This window comes from Natrix helvetica (assembly GCF_964273705.1).
Source record: "Natrix helvetica genome assembly, chromosome: 16".
Classification (NCBI taxonomy): Eukaryota; Metazoa; Chordata; class Lepidosauria; order Squamata; family Natricidae; genus Natrix; species Natrix helvetica.
The window spans coordinates 5,739,808-5,759,179 of record NC_138563.1 but is presented as its reverse complement, the minus strand read 5'-3'; the positions used below and the strand labels follow the sequence as shown (position 1 = coordinate 5,759,179).

At 44.0% G+C, this 19,372-nt stretch overlaps 1 protein-coding gene across 1 annotated transcript; it reads left to right on the top strand.

Moving 5' to 3' along the window:
* Positions 1 to 2,501: 2,501 nt before the first annotated feature.
* LOC309399946 (solute carrier family 22 member 6-A-like) lies at positions 2,502 to 13,120 on the top strand (the record flags this gene model as incomplete). The annotated part of the gene is made up of 10 exons (XM_081968203.1): positions 2,502 to 2,882; positions 3,593 to 3,696; positions 4,634 to 4,788; positions 5,812 to 5,980; positions 6,754 to 6,877; positions 7,621 to 7,736; positions 8,928 to 9,142; positions 10,848 to 10,956; positions 11,726 to 11,929; positions 12,993 to 13,120. 10 exons carry the CDS (start codon positions 2,502 to 2,504, stop codon positions 13,081 to 13,083), a joined length of 1,668 nt encoding a protein of 555 aa, XP_081824329.1. The 3' UTR covers positions 13,084 to 13,120.
* Between the last annotated feature and the right edge of the window lie 6,252 nt (positions 13,121 to 19,372).

Genomic DNA, 19,372 nt, shown 5'->3' with positions numbered 1-19,372 from the left:
TGGCTGAGATATAACCCATGAGCCAACCTGACCCAGAAGGAGGGCTACTTCTGCCTCCTGAAGGCGAAACCTCCCCCCTTCCTTGGGCACAAACACCACAGTTGCGATCAAATATCACTTCAAGCCGAAAAGACAGAAGAGAGGAAGAAAGTCCCACCGTGCATTTTGCAAAAGAGAACCAGATGTTAAGTCCACCCCTCCAAAGACAAGAAGGAGAATGGGAAGGGGAGGGAGGAAAGATGGAGAGGTGAGAAGGGAGGGAGGGAAGGAGGGACAAAGGAAGGAAGAGGAAGGGAAGGAGGGAAGGAGAGATGGATGGATGAATGAAGACAGGAAGGAAAGAAGGAAGGAACGGGAGGGGAAGGGCACCGGTTGGTTCTGAAGTGTGAAAAGTAAGATAAAATAAAAGGAGGGAGGGAGGAAAGGAAGAAGGGAAGCAAGAAGAAAAGGGAGGCAGGTAGGACGGAGGGAGGGAAGGAAGGAAAAGGGAGGGATGAATGAAGGAAGGAAGGAAAAGGAAGGGGGAAGGAGAGAGAGAGATGGATGAATCAAGAAAGGAAGGAAAGAAGGAAGGAAAGGGAAGGGCACTGGTTGGTTCTGAAGTGTGACAAATAAGATAAAATAAAAGGAGGGAAGGAGGAAAGGAGGAAGGGAAGCAGGAAGGAAAGGGAGGGAGGGAGGGAAGGAGGGAGGAAGGAAGGAAGGAAGGAAGGAAGGAAGGAAGGAAGGAAGGAAGGAAGGAAGGAAGGAAGCAAGCAGGGGTGAGTTTCAGCCAGCGCTACTGCCGGTTCGCGCATATGCAGTTCAATGGAAATTGTTCTGCGCATGGGCAGAACTAAAAAAAAAGATAGCGGTGACCAGGGAACTGGTTTGGGGGCGTGGCCAGCCTGGGCCGCTGCCGGTTCTGCAATCCAGGCCAGCATGCCACCACTGTTAGGAAACCACCTCTGCTTCCACCCCACCCCAGGCCACCCCTGTTTCTGAAAGAGGCAAATCTTCCATGGCACCCAGACTATAAGGGAGATGTGTCCTTGCAAAAAAAGAGGATTTTGCTTCAAACATCTGAAGTTTTAGCAGCATTCCAAACATGGCAGCTTCAAGACTTGTGGGCCTTCAACTCCTGGAAATCCCTAGCCAGCTAGCCATTCTGGGAATTAAAGTCCACAAAGCTGCCAAATTTGGAGAGCCCTGCTTTACGACGCCGGAGACCAGAAATGAGGGTGACTTTATGAAAATGTTCTTCCTCTCCAGATGGGTTGGAAGGTCAACAAGAAACACGGCTGAAGCGTCTCCCCTCCTCCATTTTTTCTTGCAAAACCCTTGAAGATCCGTCGTGGTGGTCAGGAGGCATCTCTGCGGCTTCCTCCAAACTTCTCCAGGACCACCAAAAGACCTTGGACCTCCTCCAAGGGTAGTTAATCTCTAACACCTGCCGTGTGAATGATACACCCAACCTCGCGGTCAAGAGGCTTCCTCTCTTGCGTGAAGTTGCTCTTTGGGCTGGAAAGTCACAGCAGGAGTTGGCTACCTTGGTGTCCTTTTTCACACTTCCATCCATCTGGTGTTGTCACATTTTAACCTGGAGCTCAAGTAGAGCTTGATTCAACTTCTTGGAAGACCAGGGTTCCCCCCCCCCCCCCCCAAACAAAGAGGCTTTTTCTACGGAAAGAGAGGAGACCGTTTTTTGCTGGATGGAGAACGGCCCATCCCACCAAGATTAGGGGAGGCGGTATATTTATTCCTTGAGTCCAGAAGAGGATTCCAAAACTGCACCCTTCATCTTTGTGGCTATTAGAGAAGACCTCCTGCTTTTCTGGAGGAAGAGTTGAAGATCCTTGGGAGATCTGATTGAAGGTCTGATTGGAGTTCTGACTGAAGGTCTTTTGAAGACCTGGCTTTGGAAATCTGATTGAAAGTCCTTGGAGATTTAGTTTAAGATCCTCAGGAGAAACTGGTTGAAGGTCCTTTGGAGATCTAATTTAAAATCTTTTGGAAATCTGGTTGAAAGTCCTTGGAGAGCAAGTTAAGAGCCTTTGGAGATCTGGTTAAAGGTTTTTTTGGAGATCTAATTGAAGGTCCTTTGGCGATCTGGTTTCGAGAGCAAGTTAAGAGCCTTTGGAGATCTGATTGAAGGTCCTTTGGAGATCTGGTTAAAGGTCCTGGGAGATCTAGTTTAAGACCCTTTGGAGAAACTGGGTTGAAGGTCCTTTGGAGATCTGATTGAAGGTCCTTTGGAGAAACTGGGTTGGAGGTCCTTTGGAGATCTCGTTTAAGATTCTTTGGAGAAACTGGTTAAAGATCCTTCAGAGATCTGGTTGAAGGTCCCTTGAAGAAACTAGCTGAAGTCCCTTTGGAGAAACCGGTTTAAGGTCTTTCCTAAAAAACCAGGGCTAATGCAAGGTTGGATAGACATCTACCAGAAAGAGGTCCAAGTGCTACATCCTTTTCCTCCACCTTCTCACTCAGGGTTCCTCCAATTGTGATCCTTCCAGCGGTCTGTCATGGGCTTCACAGAGGTCTTAGAACACGTCGGCAGCATGGGACGCTTCCAAATCGTCTACGTGTCCCTCATCTCCATCCCGGTGCTTATGATGGCTTGTCATATGATGCTGCAGAACTTCACAGCGGGGACGCCGGATCACCACTGCGTGACTGGCGCCGACGCTGCTCCCAGAAACCAGAGTTCCGAAGATGAGGCTCTCCTTGGGGTCTCCCTTCCCATTGGCGAGAACCCAAAGCCAGCAGAGTGCCACCGTTTCCGCCAGAAGCCGTGGTGGCGTTTGAACGGCACCACCGAGAACGAAACCCAGATGGAGACCGAACCGTGTAGAGACGGATGGGTGTACAACCGAAGCATCTTCCACCAGACTATTGTGACGGAGGTGAGAGCAGAGGTTGTCTGCATCCAGAGGTGATCAGGTTGGGCATGTCCAAGTTCTCAAATGGGGCATCCATAGCATGCACAGATCCTGGGAAACTACGCCTCTTTCTCCCCCCTCCCTCCTCCATCTCTAGTTTGAACCCTATTTTTGGTGAGGGAGACAGAAAATAATGACATACATACATACATACATACATACATATATTTCAGCTGATGAGAGCTAAATAGCTTGAAATAGATCTATACTAGTCCCCCTTTATTTATTTATCAGCACAAATACAACACAAATATAAAAAGGCAACATTAAAAATATGGTTTTCTGCCTGGATGGTCTCCTGCAGTGAGCCGATAGACAGAAAGGGGGAGTAGTGAGTTCCCTCCCATATTTGGACATACCAGGGGTTGTAACACAAATACATACATATCTATCTATCTATCTATCTATCTATCTATCTATCTATCTATCTATCTATCTATCATCTATCTATCATCTCTCTCTCTCTCTCTCTCTCTCTCTCTCTCTCTCTCTCTCTCTCTCTCTCTCTCTATATATATATATATATATATATATATATATATATATATATATATATATATATATATATATATATATATATATATATATATATATATATATATATATATATATATATATATATATATATATATATATATATATATATATATATATTCTCTTTTTCCTTTCGGCAGTGGGATCTGGTTTGTTCATCCCGGAAACTAAAGCAAATGGCGCAGTCGATTTACATGGCTGGAGTTTTAGTCGGTGGGATCTTATTCGGAGGTCTCTCGGACAGGTGAGGGACGAGAATTTCGATACCCAAGTTAAACATGTTGTAAAGGGGGAAACTGCTGTAGCTCAGCTCAACTCTGTAAGACAGAAACGCCTCAGAGGGTGTGCAGGGGTTTTCCTTGATTCGATGTGTTTCATTGCACCAATTAATGCCAAATTAATTAAGGCCGCCGTACGAGGCCGCAAAATGCAATACGAGCGACCTCCCCGCGCATGCATACCATTCCACCGTTCCCCCCACGCATGTGTGCGTGCCTCCCCCGCATGCGCCCTGGTCTCCATCCCCCGTCCGTGCGCTGCCGAAGACCAGCTGGCCGGGGGGGAAACAGCACCTGTGGCACGCATGCCATAAGTTTGCCATCACGGCGCTAAGGGGATAATTAAGGGGATAATTAACCCACCCAGTTCTATAAAGTGGTGTCTTATTGAACGACCCAATCAAATATTTCTATTAATATTTACTTCTAATTTAGAAGACCAGGTTGCAGTGCTAAATGCTAAAACCTGCTAATGGGAATAAAGCTTGCAGATTTAAGAGGCAGGAAACATCTCGAAAACTGGGCCCGTTTTGCATAACAGATAATCCTCGATTTATGACCACAATCAAGCCCAAATATTCTGCTGCTTATAAGTGAGGCATTGGTTAAGTGAAATTGGCACCATTTTACAACAGCTGGCTTGCTGCAGCTGTTAAGGGAATCACCACTGTTGTTAAGTTAGTAACGTGGTCGTTAAGTGGATCGCCCTGATTTTACTCATCGGAAGGTCTCAAAAGGGGATTGTGTGACCTCGGGAAAGAAACTTCAGAAGTCAATTTTCTCGCGCACGGCGGGATGAAAATGAGAACGGGAGACCGAATTTCGGCTCCATCCTTCCTTCCTAATATTTTCTTTCCTCCCCACTTTTGTTCTGACGTTCCTCCTTTTCCTACCCTCTTGCAGATTCGGTCGCCGGCCAATCCTCTTGTGGTGCTACCTGCAGCTGGCCACAACTGGCACAGCGACTGCGTTCGCTCCCAAATTCAGCGTTTACTGCATCCTCCGTTTTCTCACCGGGATGGCTTTTTCAGGGATCGTGCTCAACGGCGTCTCTCTGTGTGAGTCCCTGGGATCAAACTCTTGCCATGGGCAGGAATAGTAGGCCTTCAAAGATGATTTTTTTCAGGAGGCAACAGGGCTTTCTTGTTTATTCTTTTGAAGACGTTTCGCTTCTCCCCCGAGAAGCTTCTTCAGCTCTGGCTGGATGGTGGGGAAGGGAAGGGTTGATACTCCTTGCCGACAGGCGGTCATTTGCATCCTTTTAGAGGGTCATTGAGGCCACCTTTGCCAACACAATATACAGGCACGCTTTAAACCCAAGTATACACTAAAAGACAGAAGCTTGTCCACCCCGTGGATAAAAACCCTCAGACGCAAAGTGAGGAACGTGGTATACGCAGTACAATGCAGCAAGCCATTTGCAGATCTGTACATCGGGGAAACAAAACAGCCACTTCACAAAGGCATGGCACAACATAGAACAAATCCATCAGGACTAGATTCAGCCTTTGAGGCGCTCTTTTGAAGATAGCCAAGTCCACATTTTGGACAGAGAGGATTTGAAAGAGGGGCCGAAGAGCCCATCGGTGTCCAAATTCAACAGCCCTGTCTCAACGGAGGGGGAAGGATACGGCATTGTCTATCTCCAGTTTACAACACAGTCCTTTCAGCAGTTCCAACACACATCCATTTGCACCACTCGGGTGACCCTGAGGGCAGAGATAAACCTCCAAAGTGGCCTCAACGACCCTCTAAAAAGATGCAAATGATCAGCTGTCCGCAAGGAGAACCAATCCTTCCCTTCCCCACCATTCAGTTAGAACTGAAGAAGCTTCTTGGGAGGAGAAGCGAAACATCTTCAGAGAAAAAGTCCAGTTGCCTCTCGAAACAGCACCTTTGGGACAACCATGGATGACTGAGGACCTTCACAGACAATGAACTGTCATCCTGTTATTTTTGGGGTGGGGTTTGTTTTCTTGCTCAATCTATCTGTCGGCAGCCCTGGTGCGTTTCCACTTGCCAATTTTGAGTTTTCCCCTCATCTGGGCAGCTTTCAATGCTAGTTCTATTCTTCCCAACAGGTGTGGAGTGGACGCCCACAAAGACCCGGCCAGTGCTGGGGACGATCAACGGCTGTTCGTACACCACTGGGCAGCTTGTCCTGGCCGGCCTGGCGTATACTTTCCGAGATTGGCACCACTTGCAACTGGCGGTCTCTCTGCCTTTTTTCTTATTCTTCTGTTATTCTTGGTAAATAGGACATGAGAGTAAGCTTCCCCCATATCCTGTCCCCAATTTTAGCCTTCATTACCCATAGCAATGCACTAGTCCTCAGTGAGGAAACCAAGGATGTAATACCATATTTTCAATTATTGGCTCATTTGCCGAGCTGGAAACCATAGCATTGGATTAAGAAGAGTTGGAAGGGACCTTGGAGGTCATCTAGTCCAATCCCCCCCTGCCCAAGCAGGAGATTCTGGAAAACAGATTAAAAGAGTTGGAAGGGACCTTGGAGGTCATTTAGTCCAATCCCCCCCTGCCCAAGCAGGAGACCCTACACCGTTTTTGACAGATGGCAGTCCAGTCTCTTCTTGAAAGCCTCCAGGGATGAAGCTCCCACAACTTCCAAAGGCAACTTCTGTTCCATGGGTTGATTTTTCTCACTGCCAGGAAATTCCTCCTTATTTCCAGGTTGAATCTCTCCTTGGTCAGTTTCCATCCATTCTTACTTCTCTGGCCTTCGGGTGCTTTGGAGAATAGCTTGACACCCTAACTTCTCTCTATGGTAGCCCCTCAAATATTGGAAGATGCTCTCCTGTCTCCCCTGGTCCTTCTCTTCCCTAAACTAGCCAGGCCCAGTTCTTGCAACCGTTCATCGTATGTTTTAGCCTCCAATCCCCTCATTATCCTGGTTGCTCTTCTCTACACTCTTTCCAGAGTCTCAACATTAACTGGGAAACAGCTGGTAAATCTCGGCGTGACTCTCCTTGTGGTCTCTTTTCCGTTTCTCCATCCTTCCACAGGTGGCTTTCTGAATCAGCTCGCTGGCTGATAACCGCCGGGAAGCTCGAGCAGGCCGTGACGGAGCTCAAGAAGGTGGCCAAAATGAACAGGAAAGAGGAAGCTGTTGGAATGCTAAATGTTGAGGTGAAGACCCCAAAAAATGTCAAGATTAATTCTGTTGCTTTGCATAGTTGCACCTCATTTTGATCATACGGCTGTGGGGGATGGCGGAAAGTGCGAGGACCGGCCCTAAGTCTCTTTTGCAGTGCCATTGTCATTTCAGACCTTCACGAAATGAATGGTTGAGGGCTCCCTGTGGGGTTTTACAATACAGGTAGTCCTCAAGTTATGACTGCAATTGAGGCTGGCAACTGTGGTCCTAAGTTGTGATTCTTTTTGCAAAGCAGCTCACTGCGCATCTAGATCCAATTTTACAACCTTTTTCGGGACGGTCATTAAGTGAACCCAGCAGTTGTTAAGTGAACTCATTGTTCTCTCTGGGCCAGTTTTTGTCCAGAAACCGGTCATAAAAGCCAAAAAACAGTCATAAGTTGCAGTCACTTGACCGCAAGGTGCTGCAAATTGCCGTAAATCCCAGCCAGTTGTTGAAGAGGCCAAAATTTGGCCTCCTGACACCGTCCCCAAGAGCCGGGGAGGGAGGGGCAATATCCAAACTTCAAAGCTAAGTGGTAGGTCATTTTGGGAGGGGGGGGAAGTCCATTGTAACTTCGAACATTTGCTAAGCGATCTGTTGTAAGTCGAGGACTACTGGTGCCTAATCAGACCAGGTTTTCGGGCTTGGCCCTTTGCACACTATTAAAAAGCACCCACAGATTGAAAAACTCAATCGAGCATTGAAATGTATCCTGTTTCCCCCCCACCTCCAGTTTCTGAGATCGAAGATGAAGGAGGAATTGGCCTCCATGACATCCAAGATTTCGGTGCTCGACCTGATCCGGACTCCGACCATGCGCCGTATCTCTCTCTGCGTCTGTTTTGTCTGGTGAGCTCTGGAAAAAAAACCTCTCTCCGTGCACTTTGCTTGGGCTGGCATTGAGTTGAATTGAATTTTTATTTAATTTTTTTATTCAATTATTTTGTATTTTATCATTTTGCATTTTATTATTTTACTTTATGTTTTATTCTTTTGTTTTATATTATATATTTTACATTTTATTGTATTGTTTATATTTCATTATTGCGTATTTTATTTTACATTTTTATTCTAATTTATGTTGTTTTATTATTTTATTCTATTCTAACATAATTTACGTTATGTTATTTAGTTCTATTTAATTTTATTTTTTATTCAACCATTTTAATTTAATTATTTTATATTTGATTATTTTACTTTATGTTTTATTATTTTATTTTATATTATATATTTTACATTTATTGTATTATTTATATTTCATTTTTGCATATTTTATTTTACATTTTTATTTTTATTTATTTATGTTGTTTTATTTTATTCTATTCCATTCTAACATAATTTACGTTACTTTATTAGTTCTATTTAATTTTATTTAATTTTTTATTCAACTATTTTTATTTAATTATTTTATATTTGATTATTTTACTTTGTTTTATTATTTTATTTTATATTATATATTTTACATTTTATTTTATTTTATTTATATTTCATTGCATATTTTTTATTTTAATTTATTTATGTTGTTTTATATTTTATTCTATTCTATTCTAACATAATGTACGTTATGTTAGTTTATTAGTTCTATTTAATTTTGTTTAATTTTTTATTCAATTATTTTTATTTAATCATTTTATATTTGATTATTTTACTTTGTTTTATTATTTTATTTTATAATATATTTTACATTTTATTTTATTTATATTTCATTATTGCAAATTTTATTTTACATTTTTATTTTAATTTATTTATGTTGTTTTATTATTTTATTCTATTCTAACATAATTTATGTCGTTATTTTATTAGTTCTATTTAATTTTATTTAGTTTTTTGTTCAATTATTTTTATGTAATTATTTTATATTTGATGATTTGATTTTTTATTTTATTATTTCTGTTTCATTATTGCATGTTTAACTTTACATTTTTACTTTAATTAACTATATGGTTTTATTATTTTATTTTATTCTGTTTTTTCTATTATATTCTATTTTTTTCTATTCTATTCATTGTATTATTTATTCATTTATGTTCCCCTTCCAAGGTTCTCCACCAGTTTTGCATATTATGGGCTGGTGATGGACTTGCAGAATTTCGGGGGCAACATCTACCTGATCCAACTCTTTTTCGGAGCCGTTGACTTCCCAGCTAAGTTTATTTCGGTCCTCACCATCAGCTACATCGGGCGCCGGTTTACCCAAGCCGTCGCCCTCATCTTGGCTGGGTTAACGATCCTGGCCAACATCTTCATCCCTCAAGGTGAGAAAAACTTTGGGTCTGAGTAGTGCAATACAAGAATTCAAAGGTTTTGGGGGAACTTCCACAAGGTTTCGGGTTTTCTGCCTCATGCTCAGGAAGCTTTAAATTTTAGATTTAGAAGCTTTAGAGGTGGTGGACTTCAACTCCCAGAATTCCCCAGCCTACATGCTGGAAGTTGAAGTCCACCCATCTTTAAGCATGCCGGCGGGGGAATTCTGGGAGTTGAAGTCCACCCATCTTAAAGCATATTGACTGGGGGGATTCTGGGAGTTGAAGTCCACCCCTCTTAAAGCATGCTGGTTGGGGAATTCTGGGAGTTGAAGTCCACCCCTCTTAAAGCATGATGGCTGGGGAATTCTGGGAGATGAAGTCCACCCATCTTAAAGCATGATGGCTGAGAGATTCTGGGAGTTGAAGTCCACCCATCTTTAAGCATGCCGGCGGGGGAATTCTGGGAGTTGAAGTCCACCCCTCTTAAAGCATGATGGCTGGGGAATTCTGGGAGTTGAAGTCCACCCATCTTAAAGCATGCTGGCTAGGGACTTCTGGGAGTTGAAGTCCACCCATCCTCAAGTTGCTCAGGTTGAACCATGGTAGATGGTCCTTTAGATTAAAGCAGCATATAAATGATAGCAAATAATAATGTCTCAGCACCAGATTGGAAATGTGACAATAAATCGAGGTGGCTGTGAGGTTGTGAGCAAAGTAAGCCAAAGAACCAGATATTCTCACAAACAGAACCAATTCTTCCATATGGAAACTGGATTTGATCCATCGGCCGATTCAGGACCACGGACAGTGTCTCTGTGTCCATGATGGCAGTTGGATCCCAGTACTGAACTAAGCTGTGGTTCCAGCAATGTTCTGGACATCATTGTCAACTCTATGAAAATCTGGAACGTTGTCCCCCCCCCCCATTATACAACATACAATAGCAGGGTTGGATGAGGCCTTAGCGGTCATCTAGTCCATCCCCCTGCTCAAGCAGGAGACCCGCTACCATTCTGGACAAAGGGCTGCCCAGTGTCTTCTTGAAGAGTTCCATTGATGGAGCACCCATAACTTCTGAGGGCAAGCCATTCCCCTGATTAATTAACAGGATAACAGGGTTGGAAGGGACCTTGGAGGTCATCTAGTCTAAGCAGGAGACCCTCTACCATTCTGGACAAATGGCTGTCCAATCTCTTCCAGTGATGGAGCACCCATGACTTCTGGAGGCCAGCCTGATTTGTTGTTGTTAGTTGCAAAGCAGTGTCCGACCCATCGCGACCCCCTGGACCACGTTCCTCCAGGCCTTCCTGTCCTCTACCATCCTCTGGAGTCCATTGAAGCTCAGGCCAACTGCTTCGGTGACTCCATCCAGCCCCCTCCTTCTCTGCCGTCCCCTTCTTCTTCTTTTGCCCTCCATCCTTCCCAGCATGAGGCTCTTCTCCAGGGAGTCCTTCTTCCTTCTCATCAGGTGGCCAAAGTCTTTGAGTTTCCTCTTCAGGATCCGGCCTTCTAAAGAGCAGCCAGGGTTGATCTCCTCTAGGACTGACCGGTTGGATGGCCTTGCAGTCCAAGGGACTCAATGCAGGAGTCTTCTTCTCCAGCACCCGAGTTCAAAGCAATCCTGATTAATTCAAATCAATGAGTTGGTGGGCATCCAATGAGACCACCCTCCAGAGAGCACGCTCCTCACCACAGACCTCTCCTTTTCTCCCAGATATGCAGACCCTTCGGACTACTGTGGCCGTTTTCGGGAAGGGCTGCTTAGGTGCCTCGTTCAACTGCATCTATTTATACACTGGAGAACTTTATCCGACGGTGCTTCGGTGAGAGACCAAAACAGGGGGAAACTGCAGGGCGGGTGACTGTGAAAAGATAATTTGGCCTCCCATGGAAGGAAAATGGGTGCGAGATAGCTGCTTGTGGGGTTGTCATTGAAAAAAAACAGGGGTTCAAATTGAGCCAAGTATGATACCTCCTGTTCTGACCGAGGCTTCCCAAGAGCATGAAGCCAACTCCTTGTTGTCCCAACAAAAAGCCCTTTTATTAATTGACTGTGAATTCTGCTCCTTCACATCCAGCAAAGTCTTTCCAGGGAGGATTTACGGTCACAGAACTTATCTGGATTGGAGAGCTGCCAGGCCGATAACGGCAGAACTTGGCCAGGGGTCTTGGAGAGTCACGAACCCATGAAGCGAACTAATTGTCTCTCCTGCAAACTCCACTCCCCTTTCGCTCCTCTTTTATTCCCTCTGGGAGGGGCCATTCATCGTCTGGCCTTACTCCCAAGTTGACCCCTGTTCTTTAGCCGTTCCCTTCTTTTGGCAGCTCTGCGCACCCTAGGAACAGGCTCCAGCTGTTCTTCTGCCTCACTGATGTCTTACTCCGAAGGCAGCTGATAACTGTCGGACGGCCCTGGCCCTCTCTCTGCCTCCGACACAGAGCCCTCCTCGGAGCCTTCCCCAGACTCCAGGACTGGCCCATGTTCCTCCCCAACCTCCTCACGTTCTGAATGCTGGCTGCTGGCGGTCCACAACACCTCCATGAGTTCAAGCAGTATGACCAATCCCTTTTGCTTGGTGTCTACCTGTGCAGGCAAACTGGTATGGGTCTCAGCAACACCATGGCCCGCATAGGAGGCATCGTGGCTCCGGCGGTGAAGATGACAGGAGAATATATCCCATTCCTGCCCAATCTTATCTACGGTGCGGCTCCCATCATATCTGGAATCGTGGCAGCCTTTTTGCCGGAAACTCGCAACATCCCTTTGCCGGAAACGGTAGAGCAGGTGGAGAACAGGTGAGGAAAAACAGTGGTCCCAGATTTTTTGCATTGTTCCTGGAACCCTGAAAGACCTTCTCTTTCCATACGGATTTCTCCTCTTTAGCAAGAAAGCCAATTGATGGGTTGAAGGATTTAAAATAATAATAGCAACAACCTATATCCTATTAAAACTCTCATTGCCATGACCTTTAACTAGTGCAGGATAGTTTTTGAAGCAAGATGCTTTAAATAGGCTAACTTACACAGAATCCAACCAAAAACCAGGACCCCTAAGTCTTGAGGGAATGAAATTTGGGGAAAGTTCTAGCTGCTTTCAGAACTACTGACTGCTGCTGTGTTGTTGGGATGCTGCAGCAGTCACAGGAACTTAATTGTTCTGTGACAGTTTCCCAGTCAGTTTAGCAATCCCTTGCTTCCTTCCCACTCGACATCAGCCTCTTATCTGTCTGCTGAGAAGGAAAGGGAAGGGAGGGAGGGAGGGAGGAAAGGAAAGGAAGAGAAGGAAGAACGGGAAGGAAAGGGAGGGAGGGAGGAAGTGAAGGAAGGAAGGAAAGGAAAGGAAGAAGGAGGGAAGGAAAGAAAGGAGAAAGTGGGAGGAAAGGAAAGGAAGAGGGAGGGAGGGAAGAAGGACAGAAGGAAGGAAGGAAGAAAAAAGGTAGGGGGAGGGAAGAAAAGGAAAGAAAGAGGGAGGAGGGAAGGAAGGAAGGAAAGAAGGAAGGAAGGAAATAAGCAAGCAAGCAAGCAAAATTTCCAATGCTGCCTGCCAGATTCCCACAAGGAAATTCAATGGGGAAGCCAGCAGGAAGCCAAAAATCTCTCCTACTCCCACTGCTTTCCCCCCCATCTTGTTCATGCTGTTTAGTGAAAGAACTTATCTTTGAATCGGGGCCCAGGTTCTCTAGATTTGGAAAGCCAAGAATACAATGATCAAACCTCCCCTGTCTGAAGCTTAAAACCAACTTAACGTTTCAGTAATGCAGCTGAGTCGACTGCTTGTTCGCCCAATGAGTTGGTGAAGCCTCTCTGAAAACCCACCAACACTTAATGGCATCGTTGTTTTTTTCCCCCACTCGCACAGATCGCAGAATAAGAGTCAGAAGCTGGACTCCCAGCAAACTGAGGGCCTCTTGCTCTCCATCAAGCTGGAAAGGCAGAAAACCAGCGCTTAAAAGGAGAGAAAAATATCGATTTCAGGACCTACCTTTGCACGAAGATCTCTGAAGACCAAGGACGGTGTCACACTTGGGAACAATATATTCTCCCGAGTATAGAAGCAGCCACGAAGATGAAGGAGACCAATAATATTCTGGATTAACAAGGGAGGAGGGGGCGATTAGAAGCCATTTGGAAGATATTCTACTCTCTGTACATTCATTCTGTCTGATGTCCTTTTTCTTTAAAAATCTCAATCCACTTGTTTGCAAAGCATGGCCACATCCCTTTAATACACTAGCCCAAGCAAAAATTGCCAGGACTATCATATAGTTTAATGCAGGGGTCACCAACCTTTCGGACCTCAGGGACCACTAAATTCATAATTTTAAATCCCGCGGACCACTAATATAATCTGCCTAATGACCGGCTGGGTGGGCGTGGCTGGGGGTGTCATGTGATGGGGTGGGTGAGTAGAATAGAGTAGAATATCAGAATAAATAATAGAATAGAATATATAGTACAGTAGAACTAGAACAGAATGGAATAGAAATAGAGTACAGCAGAACAGAACAGAATACGAAAAGAATAGAATAAATCTCAGAATAAAGAATAGAATAGAGTATAGAATAATAACTTTATTGTCACTTTAAATGTACCCTAATCAGTATACATTAAAGGGTCACCACCTCCAATATGCACTACATAAACATGACAAAACAAATTATGTACACAAACACACGAACCAGAGAAACAATACAGTCTAGTTGGGATGTATACAAGGTGCATGGTAAAAAAAACAAATCTTGCGAGTTTACCAGAAGGATGGACTAGGGAACAAAATGGTTACAAGGATCTGTTAGTCCTGCTGGAAACCCCAACTCAAGGTATCTACCCTGGATAAAACATTCAGGGGCCCAACTCTGCTCTGTAAAATGAATTAAAGTCCAGAGTTTGGACTACCGATATACACCCGCTTTCATTTTCTCTGTCCACCATGCTTGAGTCACCCACCATTCTTCATCAGATCAATCAAATCCTGGGTGCAAACGTGATACAGCCAGCCAATTTAAATTTTAACTCATAACACCAAATGGTTCATTCCATCATCTGGTTAAATGCAAATAAACTCAGTCTAGATAAAACAGGCCATTGGGATACAATCAAGATCAAGGGAGGTTCTAATATTACTTTATAAAACCTTAGTAGAAGTATAATCTTTATTGTCATTGTACTTAAATACAATGAAATTGGTTCGAAATTAGTAAGGTCACGCCTAGAATCCTGCGTCCAGTTTTGGTCATCACAGTATGAAAAGATGTTGAGACTCTAGAAGAGTGCAGAGAAGAACAATAAAGAAGATTAGGGGATTGGAGGCTCAAACATCCGATGAACGGTTGCAGGAACTGGGCCTGGCTGGTCTAGGGAAGAGAAGGACCAGGGGAGACAGAAGAGCATCTTCCACTATTTGAGGGGCTGCCCCAGAGGGGAGGAAGGGGGGACACAAGCTATTCTCCAAAGCCACTGAAGGCCAGACAAAGAAGAATGGATGGAAACTGACCAAGGAGAGATTCAACCTGGAAATAAGGAGGAATTTTCTGAACAATCAACCCATGGAACAGAGGTTTCCCTCAGAAGTTGTGGGAGCTTCATCCCTGGAGGCTCTCAAGAAGAGACCGGACTGCCCTCTGTCAGAAATGGTGTAGGGTGTCCTGCTTGGGTGGGGTGTGTGTTGGACTAGATGATCTACAAGGCCCCTTCCAAGTCTGTTAATCAGTTAAAGTGAACTTTATAATGCTTTGATAAGGCCACACCTAGAGTCATGCATCCAGTTTTGGTCACCACACTATAAAAAAGATGCAGAGAAGAGCAACAAAGAGGATTAGGGGACTGGAGGCTAAAACATATGAAGAACGGTTGCAGGAACTGGGCATGGCTAGTCTAGGGAAGAGAAGGACCAGGGGAGACAGGAGAGCATCTTCCAATATTTGGGGGGGCTGCCCCAGAGAGAGGGGGGGACACAAGCTATTCTCCAAAGCCACTGAAGGCCAGACAAGGAAGAATGGATGGAAACTGAACAAGGAGAGATTCAACCTGGAAATAAGGAGGAATTTTCTGAACAATCAACCCATGGAACAGAAGTTGCCTTGGGAAGTTGTGGGAGCTTCATCCCTGGAGGCTTTCAAGAAGAGACTGGACTGCCCTCTGTCAGAAACAGTGCAGGGTCTCCTGCATGGGCGGGGGGGTTGGACTAGATGACCTAGAAGGTCCCTTCCAACTCTGTTAATGTGTTAATCTGGGTCTTACTGATTGGTCCATTTCTGGATTCTGCCAATTGCTATTTGGGTCAATTTGAGAATTGGGAATTCGAAAACACCAGCTACTTCCTCTCACACTGCAATGGTCGTTAAGTGTGAAAAACCTACGTCATGAGTCACTTTTGTCAGGGCCGCTGTAAGAGCCGACGGTCACTAAATGAATGGTTGCAACCCGAGGCCTACCTGTAGAGAGCTATTGCAGCAAAGTTATTCATAATCCAAGCAGGGATGAGAGTCCTCTCCTACATTTTGGAAATAGGCCCCTCACACCTCACTAACAAGTAGAATGGAGGTCCTGCCTCTTAATTTAAATACCTGCAATAGCCTTGAATGATTTCTGCAATCTGGGTTAAATTTCTATCAACCCACACCTGGGTTTTCATGCCACCATTAACCAGGTCAACGCAAGAGCGTGGCGCAACGTTGGCACCACTGAAGCGCGATTCATTTTGAACTGGGGTTAGCCATGGGGTGTTGTGTTGTGTCATCCAACACCTTTAGATAATTGAGGTGGGGGGGTTCAGCTAGCTGGTGCAGATCCGGAGTAGCAATAGCAAAAGCCCTTAGACTTATATGCCGCTTCACAGTACTTTGACAGCCCTCTCTAAGCGGTTTACAGAGTCAGCCTCTTGCCCCCAACAATCTGGGTCCTCATTTGACCCACCTCGGAAGGACAGAAGGCTGAGTCAACCTTGAGCCAGTCAGGATTCAACTGTTGGCAGTGGGCAGAATTAGCCTGCAGTAGTAATCAGAAGAAGGAAGGAAGGAAGGAAGGAAGGAAGGAAGGAAGGAAGGAAGGAAGGAAGGAAGGAAGGAAGGAAGGAAGGGGCAATAGCAATAGCTCTTAGACTTATATACCGCTTCATAGGGCTTTTACAGCCCTCTCTAAGCAGTTTACAGAATCAGCATATTTGCCCCCAACAATCCAGGTCCTCATTTTACCCACCTCGGAAGGACGGAAGGCTAAGTCAATCTTGAGCCTGCTGAGATTTGAACTGCCAAATTGCAGGCAGCCGGCAGGCAGCAGAAGTTGGCTGCAGTACTTCATTCTAACCGCGGCTCATGAAGAAAATGGATTCCATCTGGAACCAAGTTTAAAATGAGTCCTCGACTAATGACAGTTTATTTAGTGACAGTTCAAAGTTACAACAGCACTGGAAAAGGTGACTGATGAGTGTTTTTCACACTCACGACCGGTGTAGCACGACCGGTCATGGTATCAAAATTCAGACACTCATCAACTGGCTCGTACTTATGACGGTTGCAGTGCCCAGGTGCCACATAATCCCCTTTTACAACCTTCTGACAAGCCAAGTCAATAGGGATGCCACTTAACAACCAGGTTATTAACTTATCAACTGCAGTGACTCGCTTAACAACTGCGGCAAGAAAGATCATAATGTGAGGCAAAACTCACTTCACAAATGTATCGCTTAGCGACAGAAATGTTGGGGCTCCATTGTGGTCATAAATTGAGGACTGCCTGTATAACTTGCCTCCAAGAGTTATGAATGCTCCAATGTTGGAAGTTTTTAGGAAGATGATAATCCTTTGTCTGAAGGGGTGTAAGTTTTCCTGCCTAAGCAGGGGGTTGGACTAGAAGACCTCCAAGGTCCCCTCCAACTCTCTTGTTCTATTCTATTCTACTCTATTCTATTCTATTATTCATTATTCTATTCTTATCTGTTCTGTTCTATTCTTATCTGTTCTGTTCTATTCTATTTCCTATTCCATTTTCTATTCTTTTATTCTTAATCTTATTCTTAAATGTTCTGTTCTATTCTAATTCTTATCCGTTCTATTCTATTCTATTCTTATTCTTACCTGTTCCATTCTATTCTTATTCTTATCTGTTCTGTTCTATTCTATTATTATCTGTTCTGTTCTACTCTTATTCGTATCTGTTCTATTTTCTATTCTATTCTATTCTTAATCTTATTCTTATATGTTCTGTTCCATTCTAATTCTTATCTGTTCTGTTCTGTTCTTATTCTTATCTGTTCTATTCTATTTTCTATTCTATTCTATTTATTCTTATTCTTATCTGTTCTGTTCTATTCTTATTCTTATACGTTATATTCTATTCTATTTTCTATTCTATAAAATTCTGATTTCCCACCTCAAAATTGGATGAGTTTCTCGCTCCCCCCCCCCACGTTAAATATCACCTTCTTCCAAATTGGAGGAGAAACAGCTGATTCTTAATTTTTCTCCCTTCCCTAACCGGTGAACCGCAGAGAGTGCAGTCCTTCGTTCTCCTTGACCGGTTGAGACAAAGCCAGCTGGGTGAAGCATCGCTGCGCTTGGTCATCTCCCCTCCTTGGGGCTGTTTTTTTGACCGCCCGTTGCCAGCGGTGCCACCTTCCCGTGAGGGCCACGGACCTTTGCACGTGATGACCGGGGAAAGCAAATCATCAACCAGCTCTGTGGCATTGGCATCCCACCCCCAAATTTTTGCGGGTGGCCCTCCGGAGCAGGTCAGGGTTGGGTTCCCCTTTGAAGGATGGATAGGTGGCTTGTAATTGGAGAGCGAGTCGAGCTGGAAACGGCTCAACCCCCAGCCCCATGCTGGTCAAGCTCTTGTCCTATAAAACGTCCTTCAATTTCAGCACTTAGGAAATCAGGATGGTTGAGGTGGGAAGGGAACGGTGGGGCAGCCATGGTGGGAGGCAAAGCGAATGGCAGGGTAGGCCTTCCCCACCAGAAAGCTGGGTTTTCTGAGAAGAGCCCAGTTCCTTATGAAGTATGATAGGCCACGTTACGGATAATTCTCGATGTACAACCATTCATTTAGTAACTGTTCAGAGTTACAAGGGCACTGAAAAATGTGACTTGACACAACTGATTTCTGATTTACAACTGATTTCTCTGTCTCTGTCTCCCTCTCTCCTATGTCTATCTATCATCTATCTTATATATCTATATCTATCTGTCTATCTCATCTATCATCTACTTCTGTCTATAATCTAATATATCTATCATCTATCTATCTATCTATCTATCATCTATCTATCTATCTATCTATCCTATCATCCCTCTATCATCTATTTATCTATTTATCTATCATTTCTTGTCTACCATCTTATTTTACCTATCTCTCTGTCTATCATTATCTATCTGTGTCTCATTTATCTACCAATCTATCATCTATCTATCCATCCATCCATCCATCCATCTATCCTATCATCCCTCTATCATCTATTTATCTTATCTATTTATCTATCATTTCTTATCTATCTCTCTATCATCTTATTCTACCTATCTCTCTATCTATCATTATCTATCTGTGTATCATCTTCCACCTTATCTACCTTTCTATCATCTATCTATCTATCTATCTATCTATCTATCTATCTATCATCTATCTATCTGTCTGTCTATCTATCTATCTATCTATCTATCTATCTATCTATCTATCTATCTATCTATCTATCCCTTATCTACCTATCATCTATTTATTCTGTCTATCATCTATCTATCTATCCATCTATGTATCTATCATCTATCCATCTTATCTACCTATCATCTATTTATTCTGTCTGTCTATCGTCTATCTATCTATCCATCTATCTATCTATCATCTATCCATCTTATCTACCTATCATCTATTTATTACTTTGCTTTACTTCACTTCAATTCACTTCACTGGAAAAAGTTGCCAACTCTATCAGGTTTCAAGACTGCAGTGAAATCAATTCTGCTCTATTCTATTCTATTTCTCCACAAGGAACTGGAATAGTCCTATTCCTTCTGCTAAATAAGAGCTGGCATATTTCTTGGTGTTGGGGGGCATATAGAAGGCTGCCCCATTGGGTCTTTCTCTGAGGAAAAATACAGCCAATTTTCAGTCACTCCGCCATCTTGCTTCTCTCTGCCCAATGACGCAATCTTGAGTTCATTTTCCAGTTCACTTGTTTTTTTATTCCATTCGTAACCTCTTTGGCTATCGACGCTCCTGGGGAGGAAATTTCCCTCGTAGTAACATTTT